General features: G+C 35.4%; 1 protein-coding gene across 2 annotated transcripts in view; it reads left to right on the top strand.

Moving 5' to 3' along the window:
* The window catches only part of SP4 (Sp4 transcription factor), a 76,758-nt gene that overhangs the window by 38,525 nt on the left and 19,832 nt on the right, over positions 1 to 18,401 (top strand). The window contains exons 4-5 of one of the 2 annotated variants that reach the window (XM_077856569.1): positions 5,109 to 5,337; positions 12,908 to 13,107. In XM_077856569.1, coding sequence (XP_077712695.1) covers positions 5,109 to 5,337; positions 12,908 to 13,107 — 429 coding nt within the window. The remainder of the gene's footprint in view (positions 1 to 5,108; positions 5,338 to 12,907; positions 13,108 to 18,401) is intronic. The other variant, XM_077856570.1, reaches the window with a different exon arrangement.

The following is an 18,401-nucleotide window of genomic DNA, read 5'->3' as shown; positions in this document are numbered from 1 at the left end:
TTACATTTACTTAAATTCAATTAACATGTATTGTATTATTAGTTCCAGAGGTAGAGGTCAGTGATTCATTAGTTGTATATAACACCCAGTGCTCATTATATCCATCCCGTGCTTTCCTTAATGCCCATCACCCAGTTAGCCCATCTCTCCACCCCACCCTCCAGCAACCCTTAATTTATTTCCTGTGATTAAGGGTCTCTTATTTTTGTCTCCCGCTCTGATTTTGTCTTGTTTTATTTTTCCCCTCCCTTCTCCTATGCTCCTGTTTTGTTTCTTAAATTCTACATATGAGTGAAATCATGTGGTAATTGTCCTTCTCTGATTGACTTACTTTGCTTAGCATAATACGGCTGGTTCCATCCATGTTGCAAATGGCAAGATTTCATTTTTTTGACAGCTGAGTAATACTCCCATTTCGTGTGTGTGTGTTATATATACACACACCACATCTTCTTTATCCATTCATCTGTTAATGGACACCTGGGCTTTTCCCATAGTTTGACTGTTATGGACATTACCGCTATAAAGATTGGGGTGCAGGTGCCCCTTAGATCATTATGTTTGTATCTTTGGGGTAAATACCTAGTAGTGCAATTGCTGGGTCATTGGATAGCTCTGTTTTTAACTTCTTGAAGGAACCTCTGTACTGTTTTCCAGAGTGGCTGTACCAGCTTGCAATCCCACCAGCAGGGTAAGAGGGTTCCCCTTTCTCCACATATGAGACTTGCACATTTCTAATTTTTTTTAAAGATTTATTTATTTATTCATGAGAGACAGAGAGAGAGATAGAGAGAGAGGCAGAGACACAGGCAGAAGGAGAAGCAAGCTCCTCACAGGGAGCCAGATGTGGGACTTGATCCCAGATCCCAGGATCACACCCTGAGCCGAAGGCAGACACTCAACTGCTGAGCCACCCAGGTGTCCCTGCACATTTCTAATTAGATTGATTCTTGGGTATTCATGGTTATTGTTGCTGTTGTAAATGTAATATTCTTTCTTTTATTTCTTTGAATTAGTTATTGCTGATCTAGAAAAAAGCTGTTAATTTTTATGTTGATCTTGTCTATAAATGTCTTAGTTCTAATAATTTGTTGATATTCTCGAATTTCTTTTCTCATATAGAAGTGTTACTTCTTTATCTTATTGCATTGACTTATACCTTCATGATACATAGAATATCAAAGGAGTAGGGGATCACTTCTGTTAGAAACCACAATGAGATACCAATTTTTTTGTCTGTTAATTTTTTTTTAAATCTTACTGAATTTCTCTTGTGCATGAAATGCAGAAGTACTCATGTATACTTCTAGTGGAAGTATAAGTGAATGCAGCTCTTGTGCAAGAGACATGTGCAAAAGATCTCACAGACAGTGTTTCTAGGAATCAGACTGGTTATCCCACACTCTTAAACCAGCTCCTTTTCACTGCCCAAACTGAAAACCTGAAGCCATTCTTAACTCTCTTCCATTTCCTTTATCCTCCACAATAGCAGCTATCATCTTATATTTACTGGATGTCTTATATCTGTTATTTTACCTACTCTTTACACCCCCCTGCACTAAGTACTGCTGTCCCAATTTTAAGTTAAGAAAACTAAAGTTCTGGGGACGCCTGGGTGGCTCACTCAGTTGGGCATATGCCTTCGGCTCAGGTTGTCCCGGGTCCTGGGATCAATTCTTGAGTTGTTGGGCTCCTGGCTCAGCGGTGGGGGGAGGGGGTATGTGTGACTGCCTTTCCCTCTCCCTCTGCCCCTCTCCTTGCTCATGCACTCTCTCTCTCAAATAAATAAAATCTTTAAAAACAAACAAACAAAAAAAAACACTGTAGTTCTGAGAGGTACATAAAATACCCAAAGTCACAAAACAGCTAAGTGACGGAGCTGGTATTTGAATTCAGGTCTAGCTAACTCCAAAAGCTGTTCGCTTTCTGTTGTATGTATTACTTATATTGATCACTAGGCCTCCGTGTCTTGGAAGTAATAAGAACAAATATTTTTGTTCAGGTTGTTTATACTTATGTTGCTTATGGATTACTTGTAGTGTTTCAAAAGAACGTTAATGTATAATACTAGGGTAATGGTTTTGTAAGGCATAGTATATGTGTATAATGGAATATTAAACAATCATTATACTATTTTAAAAGAATTTGTAATATTTTTGAAGCACTTCTATTGATAAATAAGTAAAAAAGAACAGGACACAATAGAGTTTTTTGGTTTTTTTTTTTAATCTTCTGGTAACAGAAAGATAAGATGACTGCAAGAGCTATTATGCTTTTATGCACTCTTTAATTTGGCTATCATATGGATGTAATTAATGGGCAAAGGAAAAGTAGCCTCAAAGTTTATGTTTTAAAGTTTTAGTGTGGCTAATAAGGAGAGTGGTACTTAGTATTTGCCAAAACAAAAACATTTAGTAGGAGCAGGTTTTGAAGATGAATTAATTTTTAAACATGCCTTTATTAAGCTTATGTTATGGAGTGGCTGCTGTGTGTTGAGTAGTGTTCCACATCCTGGAGACTGCAGTGAACATGACAGGCAAGATCCCTATTCTCATGGCACTTAACATTCAAAAGTGAGGCGAAGACAGAAAAAAGTTAAAAAAGCACAAGATAATTTAATCCCAGTAAGACAAAACTTGGTGATGATACAGAAATACACTAAAGGGTACCATTTTAGATGATGTGATCAGGAATGGTATTTGTAAAGAGGAGAGTTTTAAATTTAGATAGGAATATTACTGTCACCTAGGGGGCTCAGTGGTTGAGTAGCTGCTTTCGGCTCAGGTCATGATCCCAGGGTCCTGGGATCAAGTCTCACATCAGGTTCCCTGCAGAGAGCCTGCTTCTCCCTCTTCCCATGTCTCTACCTCTCTCTGTGTCTCTCATGAATAAATAAAATCTTTTAAAAAAAGAATTGAATATTACTATGGAGTCAGCTGTGCAAAGATTTGAGTGCCAAGACATTGCCACCTAGACTGGAGAGGATGTGCAGAGGCCCAAAGAAGGGAATGAGCATGATACGTCTGAGGGCTAAAAAAAAAAAAAAAAAGGCCGGTGTGTCAGGAGTAGAGTGAACAGAGGAGAGATTGATAATACATGATGAGGTCTGAGAGGGTAGGGTTAAACTTGAGCAGGGCCTGGAAGCCTTGGTAAGGAATTTAGTGGCTTATACTTGACTGGTAGCAGTGGAAAAGAAAGAAAAGTAATACTGAGCTATGTCGAACTGTCTAGGACAGCTAGGTAAAGAAGTCAAGAGAGTTGTCAGGCTTAAATATATAAATTCAAATATGATTGGCTTGATATTTTTCGTGGAGATAACTTGCCAAGTTGTTTAGGCATTGACAAATGTTCATAATGTGAAGAGTTTAAAAATCTATCTAGGAAGTGGTCAAGGGATCTGAGAATGATCAGCCAGTGATTGGGAATCCCTAGTACTTTAACGTAATGAAGGACCTCTTAAATACCATTGCAGCCTGAAAGGAAAGACCTAGTGTTGTATGAACAACAGCTGAAAAAATTAAGCATTCAGAAGATACATAAAGGCATAAGAAATATACTTTGCCTATACATATTGTTTTACAGTTTACAAAGTCTTTACTCTTTAGGAAATCTACTTGATCTTGATAACTCTCTGAAGTAGATAGAGGAAAGGAATTTTAGGGAGGTCAGAATTATTAAGAGATGAGGAAACTTGAGGATATTCAAGTGCATGGTCATTGAATGGCACATGAATTAACTACATCTGACTACTTGCATTGCTTTGCCTATCACAGCATGTTTATTCAAAGGTGATCAGAAATTTAAATTTTAGCAGAAAAAAACTAAAATATGTGTCCTTATTAAAACAATACAAAAGACATGTTTTTCATTTGTATTATAGTTACTGTGTTTTGAATACACAGAGGAGAATGAGATTGATGTTGGCTGAGAGAATCAGAGGCTTAGTTTTGTTTGGAAAATGTGTACTCTTTCCTCACTCGCTAATTTTTATTCTTTTCTTGGTAGCTCTGTGTGTTTAAAGTACTATATATGCAGCTTTGAAATAAGCCCTTTTATTTTACACCCAATACTCACATGTTTATTTCTGCTACTATATTTTATTCTTGTGTTGCCACCCAACTCAGGGGAGACTCATAGCAATAATAGCTAACAAATAGTTAACAATTCTGTGACAGGCACTGTGGTAAGGGGTAAATTAACTTGTTTAATTCTTACATCAATTCTTGGTGGTAGGAGCATTCCTTTATAAATTGGTGTTTTCTGCTATTCCGAACCTGATGTAGAGAAAGTACTATGTTGAAAGGAAGGATCATTATAAGGTACATGCACTTCAGGATCAATTTAAACCATAGATAAAGTAGATGTTTCTTTTGGGTCATATTATATATTATTTATCATAGTTTTCTCTAAGTGAAGAAACCAAGTTGGTGTATGTATAACCTGATAAGTGAAGTAAGTCTAAGCTACGTAACATGAGTGAATAAAGTAGTAATTGCCTAAACGTCTGTTTTATGATTATAGTGATAGTATGTAATTATCATGGTTTTACTTTTTAAAAAACTATTTAACTCAGTATAATTAAAAAAAGATTCCTCAATAAAGAGATGTTTGCTTAAAGTATGGACGAATGAGAAATATCTATAAAACTTAATCATTTGTTTAGTTTTCATTCCTGTATTTTCTAGAGTGAATGAGATCTATTGCTTACTGTGGAAATGGATATAGCATCTTTCATCTGAGGGTCTCAGTGCTTTTCAAATAATGTCTCATGAATCCTCACAGCACTTTGGTGAGGTAGGTAGGTGGCAAGTATTATTATCTTCATTTTACAGATGGAGAAATTAAAGCCACCACAGGGTTAAATGATTTATGTGTAGTCCCACAAACCTGATATAGAGGCAGCCTGAGCTACTTACATGAGAATACTGTATTTTAGGAGGATTTGCATAGTAAAAATCATTAAATCATTGTCCCTTTGCTATTTTATTTGACACAGATTAACTATCAGAACAAATATGGTAGCTTTAAAATGTCCATATGGAATTTTTTTAATCCTTTCTTTAGAAATAGAAAATATAATACTCTTTCCCCCCCTCCCCAATTTTTAGGTCAGCAGCAAGGACAAGATGGAGTAAAGGTCCAACAAGCCACAATAGCTCCTGTAACTGTAGCAGTTGGAGGAATTGCTAACGCAACGATAGGTGCTGTTAGTCCTGACCAACTCACACAAGTGCATTTGCAGCAAGGCCAGCAAGCTTCTGATCAAGAGGTACAACCTGGCAAGAGGCTTCGAAGAGTTGCCTGTTCCTGTCCTAATTGTAGGGAAGGAGAAGGAAGGTAAATACTCTGTTACCAACTTTATCTCTCTGGATGGCATAAAATAGTTAAAACCAAGTCATTGGTTGGTACTTTGATCACTAGAATGTCACTAGCTTTGTAGCACAGAAGTGGAGATACAATATTGTTATGATAGGGATTAAATTGAGCTAGTCAAAGAATGGAGTTTTAGTGGTTTACTAACATATAGCTTATACTTTTTAAAAAAATGGTTTCCATGTTTCATTAATTATGTAAAAACTTTAATTTTATTGATGCAAAATTCACATACCATACAATTCACTCATTGTACTTTTCCTTGGTTTTTAGTATATTCACATAGTTGTGCATCTGTCATCACAATTTTAGAACGTTTTCATCACCTCCAAAAGAAACACCTATATTTTTTAGTCATCACCCTTTTGTCCTCCAGTCCTCCCAGCTCTAGGCAACCATTGAACACATTTCTGTCATTATGCATTTGCCATTCTGGACATGCATATAAATGGACTCGTGCAATTATGTGATTTTTTTGCACCTGGTTTCATTTATGTAACATAATGTTTTTAAGGTTTATCCATGTTATAGCATGTATTAGGTATTGGTACTTCATTTTTTTAAATGAATTAATATCATTCCATTATATGGATACACAGTATTTTACTTATCCATTTATTTATCAGTTGGTGGATACTTGGAATTTTTCCACCTTTTGGCTACAATGCTGCTTATAAACATTTTTGTACAGATTTTGGTGTGGACACAGGTTTCCATTTCTATTAAATGTATACCTAGGAATGGAATTAATGATCCATATAGTAACTTTAAGTCTAACCATTTAAGGAACTGCTTATTTTCCATAGCTATACCATTTTACATTACCACCAGTAGTGTATGAGAAAGTTCTACTTGTTGCCAACACTTGTTATAATTTGGCTTTCTGTTTATAGCTTTTTTTAAAAAAATTTTTTTTTAATTTTTTAATTTATTTATGATAGTCACACAGAGAGAGAGAGAGAGGCAGAGACATAGGCAGAGGGAGAAGCAGGCTCCATGCACCGGGAGCCCGACGTGGGATTCGATCCCGGGTCTCCAGGATCACACCCTGGGCCAAAGGCAGGCGCCAAACTGCTGTGCCACCCAGGGATCCCGTGTTTATAGCTTTTTTAATGTGTGTGAAGTGTATCTCAGTATGGTTTTAATTTGCATTTTCCTGATGACTTCATTAGTTAAGTGTGTTTTTATGTGCTTATTGACCATTTGTATATCTTTTTTGGACAAATGTCTGTGGAGATCTTTTGCCCATTTATCTTAAAATAAAAAAAAAAAAAAAGAGACGCCTGGGTAGTTTATTTGGTTTAGCAGGCAACTCTTAATTTCTGTTCAGGTCATGATCTCAAGAGTCCTGGGATTGAGCCCCATGTAGAGCTCCACACTCAGCGAGGGAGTCTGCTTGAAGATTTCTCTCCCTCTGCTCCTCCGCCTGCTTGCTGTCTCTAAAATGAGTGAATCAATTTTTTTTTTTTAAAGATTTTATTTATCCATTCGTGAGACACACACAGAGAGAGGCAGAGACGCAGGCAGAGAGAGAAGCAGGTTCCACGCAGGGAGCCATGTAGGACTTGATCCCAGGACTTCAGGATGATCATGCCCTGGGCCGAAGGCAGATGCTCAACTGCTGAGCCACCCAGGTGTCTTTTTTTTTTTTTTTTTAAGATCTTTTGCCCATTTTAAATTAGTTTTTAAAGTTAAATTGTAATAGCTCTTTATATATTCTGGATAAAAGTTCCTTATCAGATACACAATTTGCTAATTTTTTCTCCAATTCTGAGAGTTCTCTTTTTACTTTCTTGATAATGCCAAAGACACTTGCAATTCTTTGTGAATTTTAGAATTAGCTTGTCAGTTTCTACAAAGAAGACAGGTGGGATTCTGATGGAGGTGTACGGAATCTTTAGATTAGCTTAAGAAATATTGACAACAGTATTGTGTTCTGATCCTTATTCATGGTATGTGTTTTTCTGTTTATTTAGAGATCTGATTTCTTTTGACACTGTTTTGTAGTTTTCAGAGTATAAGTTTTACACTTTTGTTAATTTGTTCCTAAGTATTTTATTCTTTTTGATCCTCTTGTAAATGGAACCTTTTTTTTATTGTTCATTGCAAGTGCATAGAAATACAGTTAACTTTTGTTTATTGATCTTGTATCCTGCAGCCTTACTGAACTCTTTTTTTTTTTTTTAATGGATTCATTAGGGTTTTTATGTATGTAAGATCATGTCAGATAGAGATAGTTTTACTTCATCCTCTCCACTCTGGATGACTTTTATCTCTATTTAACCTAATTGTTCTGTCCAGAACCTATAGTGTAACATTGAATAGAAGTGGCAAGAGTGGACATCCTTGTTTTGTTTCTGATCTTAGGGAAAAATGCCCAATCTTCCACCTTAAGTATGATATTAGCTCTGAGCTTTTCACATATGCCCTTAAATAAGAAAGCTCCCTTCTATTCTTGCTTCATTGTGTTTTTGTCATGAAAGGGTGTTGGATTGTTTCAAATGGTTTTCTGCATCCGTTGAGGTGATCACATAGTTTCTGTTCTTTATCAGTATGATGTGTTATATTAATTACTTGTCAGATGTTAAAGTACTTTTGCATTTGTGGAATAAATCTGACTTAGTCGTGGCTTATAATTCTTTAAATATGTTGTTATATTCAATTTGCTAATATTTTGTTAAGGATTTTTGCATCTCTGTTCATGAGAGAGAACTGTTCAGTTTTCTTACGTCTGTTTGCTTTTGGTAAGGGTAATTTGGCCTCATAGGATGAGTTGGGAAGTGTTCCCTCCAGTCTTATTTTTTGAAAAAGTTTGTGAAGAACTGATAATAATGCTTTAAATGTTTTGTGGAATTCACCAGTGAAACTATCTAGTGGCTGGGCTTTTTCTTCTGTAATATTTTTGACTACTAACTCAGTCTCTTTACTGTTAAGGTTTTTTTTCTGATTGTTCTTGAGTCAGTTTTGATACTTCATATCTTTTGAGGAATTTATCCACCTCATCTAAGTTATTTAAGTAATTGGCATACAATTATTCTTGGTATACTTTTATAATTTTTTTTATTTTATTTCTGTAAGGTTGGTAATGAGTCTTCTTTCATTTCAGAGTCTAGTAATTTTTTTCTTCTCTTTTTTTCTTGGTCAGTCTACCTAAAGGCTTGTTCAGTTTTGTAGACCTTCTCAAAAATCAAGTCACATCAGCTTTTGGTTTCATTGATTTTTCTCTGTTGTTTCTGTATTCTCTATTTCATTAGTTCCTGCTCTGTTCTTTATTATTTCCTTCCTTCTGTTTGCTTTATTTTAGATTTAATTTGCTTTTTCCATTGTCTTAAGATGGAAGGTTAGGTTATTGATTTAAGATCTTTATTAATGTAGGCATTTAGAGCTAAAAATTTCTCTGTAGGTATTGCTTATTTCTATGTATCCCTTAAATTTTGGTATGTTGTATCTTCATTTCCTGCTTTCCGTTTGGATTTCTTTTTTGACCCACTGGTTTTGACCCACTGGTGTATTGTTTAATTTCTAGGTATCTGTGAATTTTACACTTTCCTCTATAATTGATTTCTAGTCTCATGTTCACTGTTATTTGTTTTTCATTGAGGTTTGTTTCATGGCCTAGTGTGTGGCTTATCTTGGAGAACATTTTATGTGCATTTAAGAAGAATGTATATTTTGCTACCATTTGATGGAGTATTTTGTGGTTGTCTGTTAGGTCAAGTTTATCAAGTCTTGTTTCCTTGTTGCTTTTTTGCCTAATTGATTGGCTTTAAATCTCCCTGTATCTTTCTGTCTTTGAATGTCAACTATGTCACCTGTAGACAGCATGTAGTTGGATATTGGTTTTTTTTTGTTTGTTGTATTTTTCTTGAGATTGGTTTATTAGAAAGAGAGTAGGGGGAGGAGCAGAGGGAGATAATCTTCAAGCAGACTCCCTGCATCCCTGCTGAGTACAGGGCTTGATGCTGGTTCAGTCCCATGACCCATGAGATCATGACCTTAGCCAAAACCAAGAGTCAGCTGGATGTTTGACTGACTGAGCCATTCAGATGCCCCTTTTGGTTTTTTTTTTTTTTTTTTTTTTTTCAAATCTAATCTGACAAAATCTGTCTTTTGATTGGATTGTATGATCCATTTACATTTGATATTGATATAGTTGAATTTGTGTGTTTCATTTTGCTTTTTGTTTTTTGTGTCTCATGTCTTTTTGTTTCTCTCTTCCTTTACTGCTCTCTTTTGCATTAAGCAAATATAGCACTTTAATTTGTAAAGTAGCATTTTAATTTTGTTAATGATTTTTTTCACTGTATTGAGTTACTTTAGTAACTGTTCTTGGCCTTACCATATATATCTTATCATAATCAGCTTAAAGTTTATTAACTTAATTCCAGTGATATGTTATTTTTTATAGGTCTGTTTCCTTTTGCTTCCTTTTGTGATGTTATTATTGCATATTATATAAATTGTTATAATACATATTATGTCTGCAAGTGTTACAGATCCAACAGTACATTGTTATAAATTATTGCTTTATATAATGTTGTCATTTAAAGAAATTGAGAGACCAGAGGGATTTCAGGGTCACCAAGAATAATTTGGAGGTTGCCAGGGCCTCGTTTTAAAGTGTTTTCACATCTGATGTTTGAGGTGTGGGGGGGGGGGAGTTGAGAGAAGATGAGCAAGTATATATAACTTTTGCTTTGTTAATTTTATCCTAGTTCTCTGTTCCTCATATTTGAGTTCCTTTCTGGCATCATTTTCTTATCCCACTACAACTTTGCTCCCACCTCCCTGCTTTGTGCTCTTACTGCAAATGTGTTAAATAGATTACATTTCTATAATATTATCGGCTTGACAATACATTTTACACTTACTGTTTTATAAAATTATTTTTTAAATCATGTAAGACAAGAAATATGCACTTACACTGTCCTCTATAATTATATAATTACCCTCGCTAGTGCTCTTTTGTTTCTTTGTGTGCTTTTGAATTACTTTCTGGGTTCAGTTGATGCAACCTGAAGAACTTCTTTAGTCTAGTTTCTTGCAAAGCAGGTCTGCTCAAAACAAATTCTCTGTGTTTGTTTATCTGGGAATATCTGTATTTCACCTTTATTTTTGAAAGGCAGTTTTGCTGGATAGAGTCGTGTTGTTTCAGTTTTTTTCTCAAGTACTCTGCACATGTTTTCATTCTGTCTTTTGACCTCCATTGTTCTGCTGAGAAGTAGTTCTTTTACCGCAGTTCCCTTGTAAGTGACAAGTTGTTTTTCCTTTGCAGCTTTCAAGACTTTGTCTTTGGGTTTCAGGATTTTCAGTATATGAGGTGTTTGTGGATCTGTGAAGTTATACTGCTTGCAATATTGTATGTATAGATCCATGTTTTTCAATAAGTTAATATTTTTTCCACTGCCTTTTCTCCTCCCTTTTTCCCTCATCTCTCTGCTTCCCTCACTCAGACTTTGGTGTCCCACATTTCTCAGGCACCTTGTTCATTTTCCTTTGTTCTTGTTCTTGTCTGTTTTTGGATTGCATAATCTCTATTGATCTATCTTGAATTTTGCTATTTCTTTCTTCTCTTGATTCCCTCTAGTGAATTTTTCATTTCACTTGTACTTCTTGTCTCCACAATTGCCTATTGTTTTTTTTTAATCACTTGTAACTCTTCACCGATATTTTCTGTTTGATGTGACATTGTTATTATACTTTGCTTCTTTAATCATGGTGTTCTTTAGTTCTTTAAACATATTTATTAATGGCTACTTTGAAGTCTTGTTAATCTCTTTGCTCTCACAGTTTCACTTGCTTGTTTTCTTTTTGTTTGTTTGTTTGTTTTTGAGTGTATGGGTCATATTCCACTATTTTATTTTTGGCATGTTTCATATTTTTTGTTGGAAACTGGATGGTATAATGTATTGTAGCAACACTTAGTACTGCTCCCCTGCCTTTCCCCACTCCTGACTTATTGTTTGCTTGCTTATGTAGTGACTGACTGGGTTATTTTGGTGAACTCCAGCATGAAGCATGTTGCTCCTCAGTGGTTGTAGAATTGGGTATGCTTAGTGACCCTGGATGACAGTGGTTTGTGCAGGGATCTTTGTCCTGTCCCTGACCACACCCAGCTGTTAAACTCTCCTAATTGTTAGCTGATTGTTTCATTGTTTGCAAAATGCCCTGTAACCTGTATTACAGACTGATCTAATCAGATTCTTCCTAAGGACTAGATCAACAGGTCTGTGTTTGAGATTTATTCTGACTTTGGAGAGCTACTCCAGTTGCCTCTTTCCTCGGGTCTTTCTGACAACCTAGTCAGCCTATAGTTTTGCCTGTTTCTCCAGTATATCTGTTAGTCTCCTCCCAATTGTGTTTTGCAGTAGACTCCACTGTTTTTAAGAGTGCCCTTAGGCTCAAACTTTTTCACACTGTGTTTGCAAATGAATTTGATTCCTTTGGGAAGAGATTTGGAGTTCTCTTTTATGCTGTGCTTCCTCACTGGCCAAGATCTCTTTGTCATGGCTCTTGAACTTGGGGTTGGGATACTGGTACATTCTTTGAGGAGCATCCTTGTTCTAGGAGCGGAGTTTTGGTGGCAGGGGAGCAGCAGTAGCCTCAGGTTTTCTTGGCTTGCTTCTGCTGGCTTAGAAGTTCTGATGTATGCCCGGCAAATGAGCTGAGTCAAGGATGATCTGTCCTGCAGTATTCTCATCGTGCCCTATCCAAGGTAGAGCTGGAGTCTCTCGAGTTGGATTTGGATAGAAAAGAGTTCCCTACCTGTCAGCCATACTTGCCTGGAACTTAGCCTCAGCAACAGATAAGTGGGGGTAGAATGAAAAATGCTGACATCTTCCCCCTTCCTGGGGAGATATCCCTCCAATTGGGGGGTGAGAAAAGGGAACCCTTTCCTTGGCTGTATCAGTCTAGAGTGTTTCTATGTCAAGGGAGGTGACGAGGCAGAGGGATAGAGGGTTGGGTTTTAGTTCAAATACCATAGACTTTCACTATTTTTACACTTATTTTATTGAGTATCTATTTATTTATGTGCTGTGTGCTCATAGAACCGTTTCCAGAGACTGTAGATGGTATTTGTTTGTTTTTTTGTTTTATAATTTTCACTGGGGAGTGGACCCATGGAGCTCTTCATGCTGTCTTGCTGGAAGTGAAACTCTGAACCTTACTCTTTTAAATGGGGATTATCATTCTTTGGCTCTTTAGAGAAGAATTTCAAGCGTCTTGAAAAGCTTAGAGACTTTTTTTTCCCAAGGGAAGAGAGCCTATTAGGGAAGGAACATGAAGTCCATGGTAGAACATGAATTTTGTGAGATAAACATGTTTTCATATTAGTTTTGAGTTTAGTACATAACTCTTTTTTAATTGAAAATTTTCTGATTCTTAACTACAGTTGTGGCATCATGAGTTTTAAAACCCATTTAGAAATGCATCCTTTAAGAACCTTGATCCTCATCCCCCCCCCCTTTTTTTTTTCATAATTATAAGCTTGGTGTTTGGGATGTAATTAATGTTTGGCTCTTGTTTTTGTTAGAGGCAGTAATGAACCAGGAAAAAAGAAACAGCATATCTGTCATATTGAAGGATGTGGAAAAGTTTATGGCAAAACATCTCACCTCCGAGCACATCTTCGCTGGCATACTGGAGAAAGACCTTTTGTATGCAACTGGATGTTTTGTGGCAAAAGATTCACAAGGAGTGATGAGCTTCAGAGACATAGAAGAACCCATACAGGTTAGTTGGCTTATTTTAGGGCTTGTACATTTTACTAATTTTTTAGTGTTCAGTTGAAAATTGTAGGATAGTTTAGCTATGAAATTGGAAATATGCAAATTAAAGACAATTCACTTTAGTGATTTTATGAGATGTTTAAGATAAAAAATTTTTACCTCATTTCCGAGATATGTTTTATTCTACTTTTTGTAAGGTTTATCAGCATAAGTACATAACATGAAATATATTCATTCCATTTGATTATTTTGTATTAGCTTGTTGAATTCATGTATATTAGTTTTTGCAGTATTTAAATAGGTGAAGAGAGTATAATTATGATGTTATTGGTGACCTTTGTTATTTTTTTGGGTTTTTTACAATTTAGAAAAAAAAGACTAAAGTGTAAGGAATAATGTAACAAATATATACTTCTCATTTAGAGTTTACAGCTGTTAATATATTTGTTATTTTTTAAGACAAATTATATAAATTTGACATCATCTTTGTCCTCTCAAAGACAATAGCTACCATGAATTTACACTGTAAGTTGTTAGTACAGCTTTAATACTCTTATATATACTGTTCATGGATGTATATGTAAAATATTGGTTTTACGTGTTTAGAAATTTTACATAAATGATATAATACCATAATTCAGTTATCATTGTTTTAAGATGTATTGAGTATATATGTGTACATATAAGTATATGTATATAGGTTTGTAGTACTTTTAACTGCTACTTAGTATTCTGTTAATATGACTCTGCCATACTGTATTAATCTATTCCTTCTACTACTTAAATCATCATTAGATTTTTTGCTGTCACAAACTTTGTTACTGTGAAAATACAGTGAACATGTATGTGAAGTAGAATTATTGGACCATGGAGAATTCTAAAGAGTTGCTGTTACTATCTCTGCTTCACTAGCAGTAACTGAGAGTTTCCATTTTGCCATATGTTCACCAATATTCAGTAGTGTTAGCTTTTGAAAATTGTCGGTGTGGGGCACCCAGTTGGCTCAGTCAGTAGAACATGTAACTAGATCTCAGGGTGATGAGTTCAAGCCCCACTTTGGGTGTGGAGCCTACTTTAAAAAATAGATAAATACTCTTACTGCTTAAAAGAAAAAACATTTTTGTAAATCTAAAATAGTTTCTCATTTTTTTAAGTAGTCGTTTTCCTGGCTATCCATGAGATTAAGCGTCTTTTTATGTTTGTTGGTTATTTATATTTCTTTTTCTGTTGATTATTTCCTTGCTCAGTTTTCTTTTGGGTTGTTTTCCTTTTTCTTACTGATTTATATGTTAAAATTTCTTCCTATATTGCTAGTCTTTATCTTTTTGCTATTTTATGTCACATGGATATTTTACATTTTTATTTAGTCAGATATGTTTTTTTCTTTTGTCCTTTGCTTTTCTTATTTTTAATGAAATACTCTCCTATCCTAAGATCATAAAATTGTTTGTTTCTGTTAAGATTTTATTTATTTGAGAGCAAGAGAGAGAGAGCGAGCGCAAGTATATGGGAGAGAGCACAAGCAGGGTGTTGAGGGAGGCAGAGGGAGAGGGAGAAGCAGACTCCTTGCTGAGCAGGGAGCCCGACACAGAGCTCAATCCTAAAATCTTGAGATTATGACCTGACCAAAGGTAGATGCTTAACTGAGTGAGCCACCTAGGCACTCCTCAAGATCATAAAGTTTTTAAAAACATTTTCTTCTAATGCTTTAAAGTGGGTTTTTTTTGTGGGTTTTGTCCCTTTTTCTAAGTTTTACATAGAACCACTACCCTCTCTACTTAGAATATGTCTGATACACATTTGAGTTTCAGTATTTAATTGTTGAATAAATTAATAGTTGGGATAATCTTTCAAATTAGACTTTACCCCTGAACTTATACCAAGGTACATGGGAGAGAGAAGAGGAAATAGAATTGACGTGTATTGATCAGCTACCATACATCACATATTTCAAATAAATAATCTCCTTTGATTCTAACAGTAACACTGTGAGATAGATATTAGCTCCATTTTACAGATTAGAAAATAGTCTCAGAGAACAAAAAATAGTTGTTAAATTTATTAAAAGTTTAGTTTGATATGTACATAAATTAGTAGGCAGATGAGTCTTAGTATACTGGCTGAATCCCTTAGTTAGCATAATGCTAAAACTAAGAATTTTAGTTAAAAAAATTTTTAAAAGGTTCCCATATGGTATTGCATTGGAGCTTCTAATAATGCCACCTCACCATTGATACTGGCATACATACATACATAGTGTGATTAATCCCATAACTGTGTTGATGTCTGTTTTAAAAAAATGCTCTGCTGTTAATATCAGTATGATAGGATACAGTATTTCTGCTCTGGATTAGCAGTGGGACAAGTTAGGGAAGCCAAGAAAAATTGCCCCTTTCTTTGATTTGGAACCTCACATTGTGATTTTATCATTTTATTTGAGAAATATGAGTCTCTAAAGCCTCTCTTATCACATATCCACAATCCAAGAGATATATAAAAACAAATTTATCTAAGGGTTTATATACTCATACTTCAAAACCAAATTATTAATGGTTTGGAGGCATATTTTCTATTTAAAAAAAAAGATTCACATCATTATAATCTACTAGCCTGAATAATTCAGAATTTAATGTATTTTAAGCTTACTTTCAGTGTTCCAGACCTCTTGAATACATTATATACAAAATTTTGTAATTAAACGTTACATTGAAAACTGTTAAGCTTAAATCAGTATGCTGCTGTTACTTTTAGTGACCGATTATAGTAACTTCTAAGTATTAAAGTTTTTTGTTTTTGTTTTTTAGATTTTATTTATTCACGAGAGAGAGAGAGAGAGAGAGGTAGAGACACAGGCAGAGGGAGAAGCAGGCTCCATGCAGGGAGCCCGATATGGGACTCGATCCCGGGACTCCAGGATCACGCCCCGGGCCAAAGGCAGGCGCTAAACCGCTGAGCCACCCAGGGATCCCCGTATTAAAGTTTTTGAAGAGAATATGAAACAATATCTTTTGAAATGAATAAGTGTTGATTAAGCATTTAATATGTTAAGTTGAAAGCCTTGGCCATTCATTTTAAGAACGATGTTTTATTTAAAGGCCAACCACTACGCTAAGTAGAAACTCAGTACCTTAATATGAATGAATATATGAGTTACTTTTATTGATTACTGAAAATAGTGGGGTTTTTTGTTTGTTTGTTTTTGTTTGTTTTTTTGCTTTTTGGAAAAACATTTTTTTTTTTAGTTTCCAAAGGAATGCATAATCATAGGGGCACCTGGCTAGCTCAGTCAGTAGAGCACACAACTCTTAATCTTAGGGTTGTGAGTTTAAGCCTCACGTTGAGCTTACTTCAAAAAATAAATAAAATCTATCAAAAAAATTAAATCATAAAGTGGTTACAATGCTAAGGGGATTGCTTTTTAAAATTAGTTTTAAATTTTAGTTGACATATGTTAGTTTTAGGTGTACAACACAGTGATTTGACATTCTGTATACATTATGAAATGCTCACCACAATAAGTAATTGCATCTGTCACTGTACAAAGTTATGACTGTATTCTTTGTGCTGTACTTTACATCCCTGTGACATACTCATTTTATAACCATAAATTTGTGCCTTTTAATTCCTTCCCATCACCTATTTTGCCCATCTCTCCACCCCACTTCCTTCTGGCAACAACCAGTTTGTTCTCTGGATTTATGAGTCACTTTTTGTTTTGTGTTAGTTTGTTGTTTTGTTCTTTAGATACCACATTTAAGTGAAATCCTGTGGTATTTGTCTTCGGTGTAACTTACTTCACTTAGCATAATGCCTCCTATCATCCCTCTTTTGCAAGAAGGCAAGATTTTATTCTTTTTTTAATGGCTTAGTAATACTCCACTGTCATATATACCACATCTTCTCTATCCATTTATCTGTCAGAGGATACTGGGGTTGCTTCCAGATCTTGGCTATTGTAAATAACACTGCAGTAAACATAGGGATACATAGGGCTTTTCAAATTAGTGCTCCTTTCTTCTCAGAAGAGGAATTACTGAATTGTATGGAATTTTTATTCTAATTTGTTAAGGAATTTCCATATTATATTCCATAGTGGCTTCCACAGTACATTCCTGCCAACAGTACATGCAGATTCCTTTTTCTACATCCTCACCAACAATTATTTTTTGTTTTTTTTGATACCAGTCGTTCTGACAGTTGTGAGGTGATAGCTCATTGGAGTTCTGATTTGCATTTCCTTGATAATTAGGGTTGTTGAGCATCTTTTCATGTATCTATTGGTCACTTGTACATCATCTTTGGGAAAATGTCTATTCTAGTCCTCTGCCCATTTGAAATCAGATTTTTTTTGGTGTTGTCTGAATTCTTTATATATTTTGGATATTAATCCCTTATTCGATATATCGTTTACAAATATTTGGGGGGGGGGCAGCCCGAGTGGCTCAGCGGTTTAGCGCTGCCTTCAGCCCAGGGCATGATCCTGGAGACGCAGGATAGAGTCCCATGTCAGGCTCTCTGCATGGAGCCTGTTTGTCCCTCTGCCTGTGTCTCTGCCTCTCTCTCTCTCTCTCTCTTTTTCTCATGAATAAATAAATAAAATCTTAAAAAAAAAACCACAAATATTTAAGGGGATTCCTTGCCCCATCCCATGTTCTAATCCCTAAGAGAACCATTTTTAATTTAGTAACTATTTTTGCATTTTTATTCTCCCTGTGATAATTGTTATATATCTAAATAATACTCTTATTGTTACCCATATGTCAGTATTAGACACTAACCCTTCTTGCATTGAGAATTAAGAATTTACCTCACTTTACACCATCTGATGATGTTCAAATTTTTTTAAAAGTGCAGGCCTCATGCTATCACTTGACTCACCACTCTGTGGTACAGATATTAGCATGTATGTCTTTCATTCATTCCTCATTGTTTTACCTCTTAACCTCTCTTACATAAAATTTTACGTCTTCTCTTTCTCTTGATGTTAAAATGTTTACTTTTTTCCAATAAGCACTGTTCCTTTGTTCAGTAGCTTATTAGTTCCTTTTTTTTTTTTTTTTTTTTTTTTTAGATTTTATTTACTAATTTGAGAGACAACATGAGTGGGGCAAAGGGAGAGGGAGAAGCAGACACCTCACTGAGCAAGTAGCGCAACTTGGGGCTTGATCCCTGGCCTGTTCCAGATATCATAACCAGAGCCCAAGGCAGACCCTTAACTGACTGAGCCACCCAGGCATCCCTAGTTTAGTTTAGTCACCAGGCATCTAGCTTAGTTTAGTTCGTAAAGTGAAACACCAA

This window comes from Canis aureus, chromosome 18, assembly GCF_053574225.1.
Source record: "Canis aureus isolate CA01 chromosome 18, VMU_Caureus_v.1.0, whole genome shotgun sequence".
Lineage (NCBI taxonomy): Eukaryota > Metazoa > Chordata > Mammalia > Carnivora > Canidae > Canis > Canis aureus.
The sequence above is the reverse complement of the archived record's forward strand: the minus strand, read 5'-3'. Positions and strand labels throughout refer to the sequence as shown.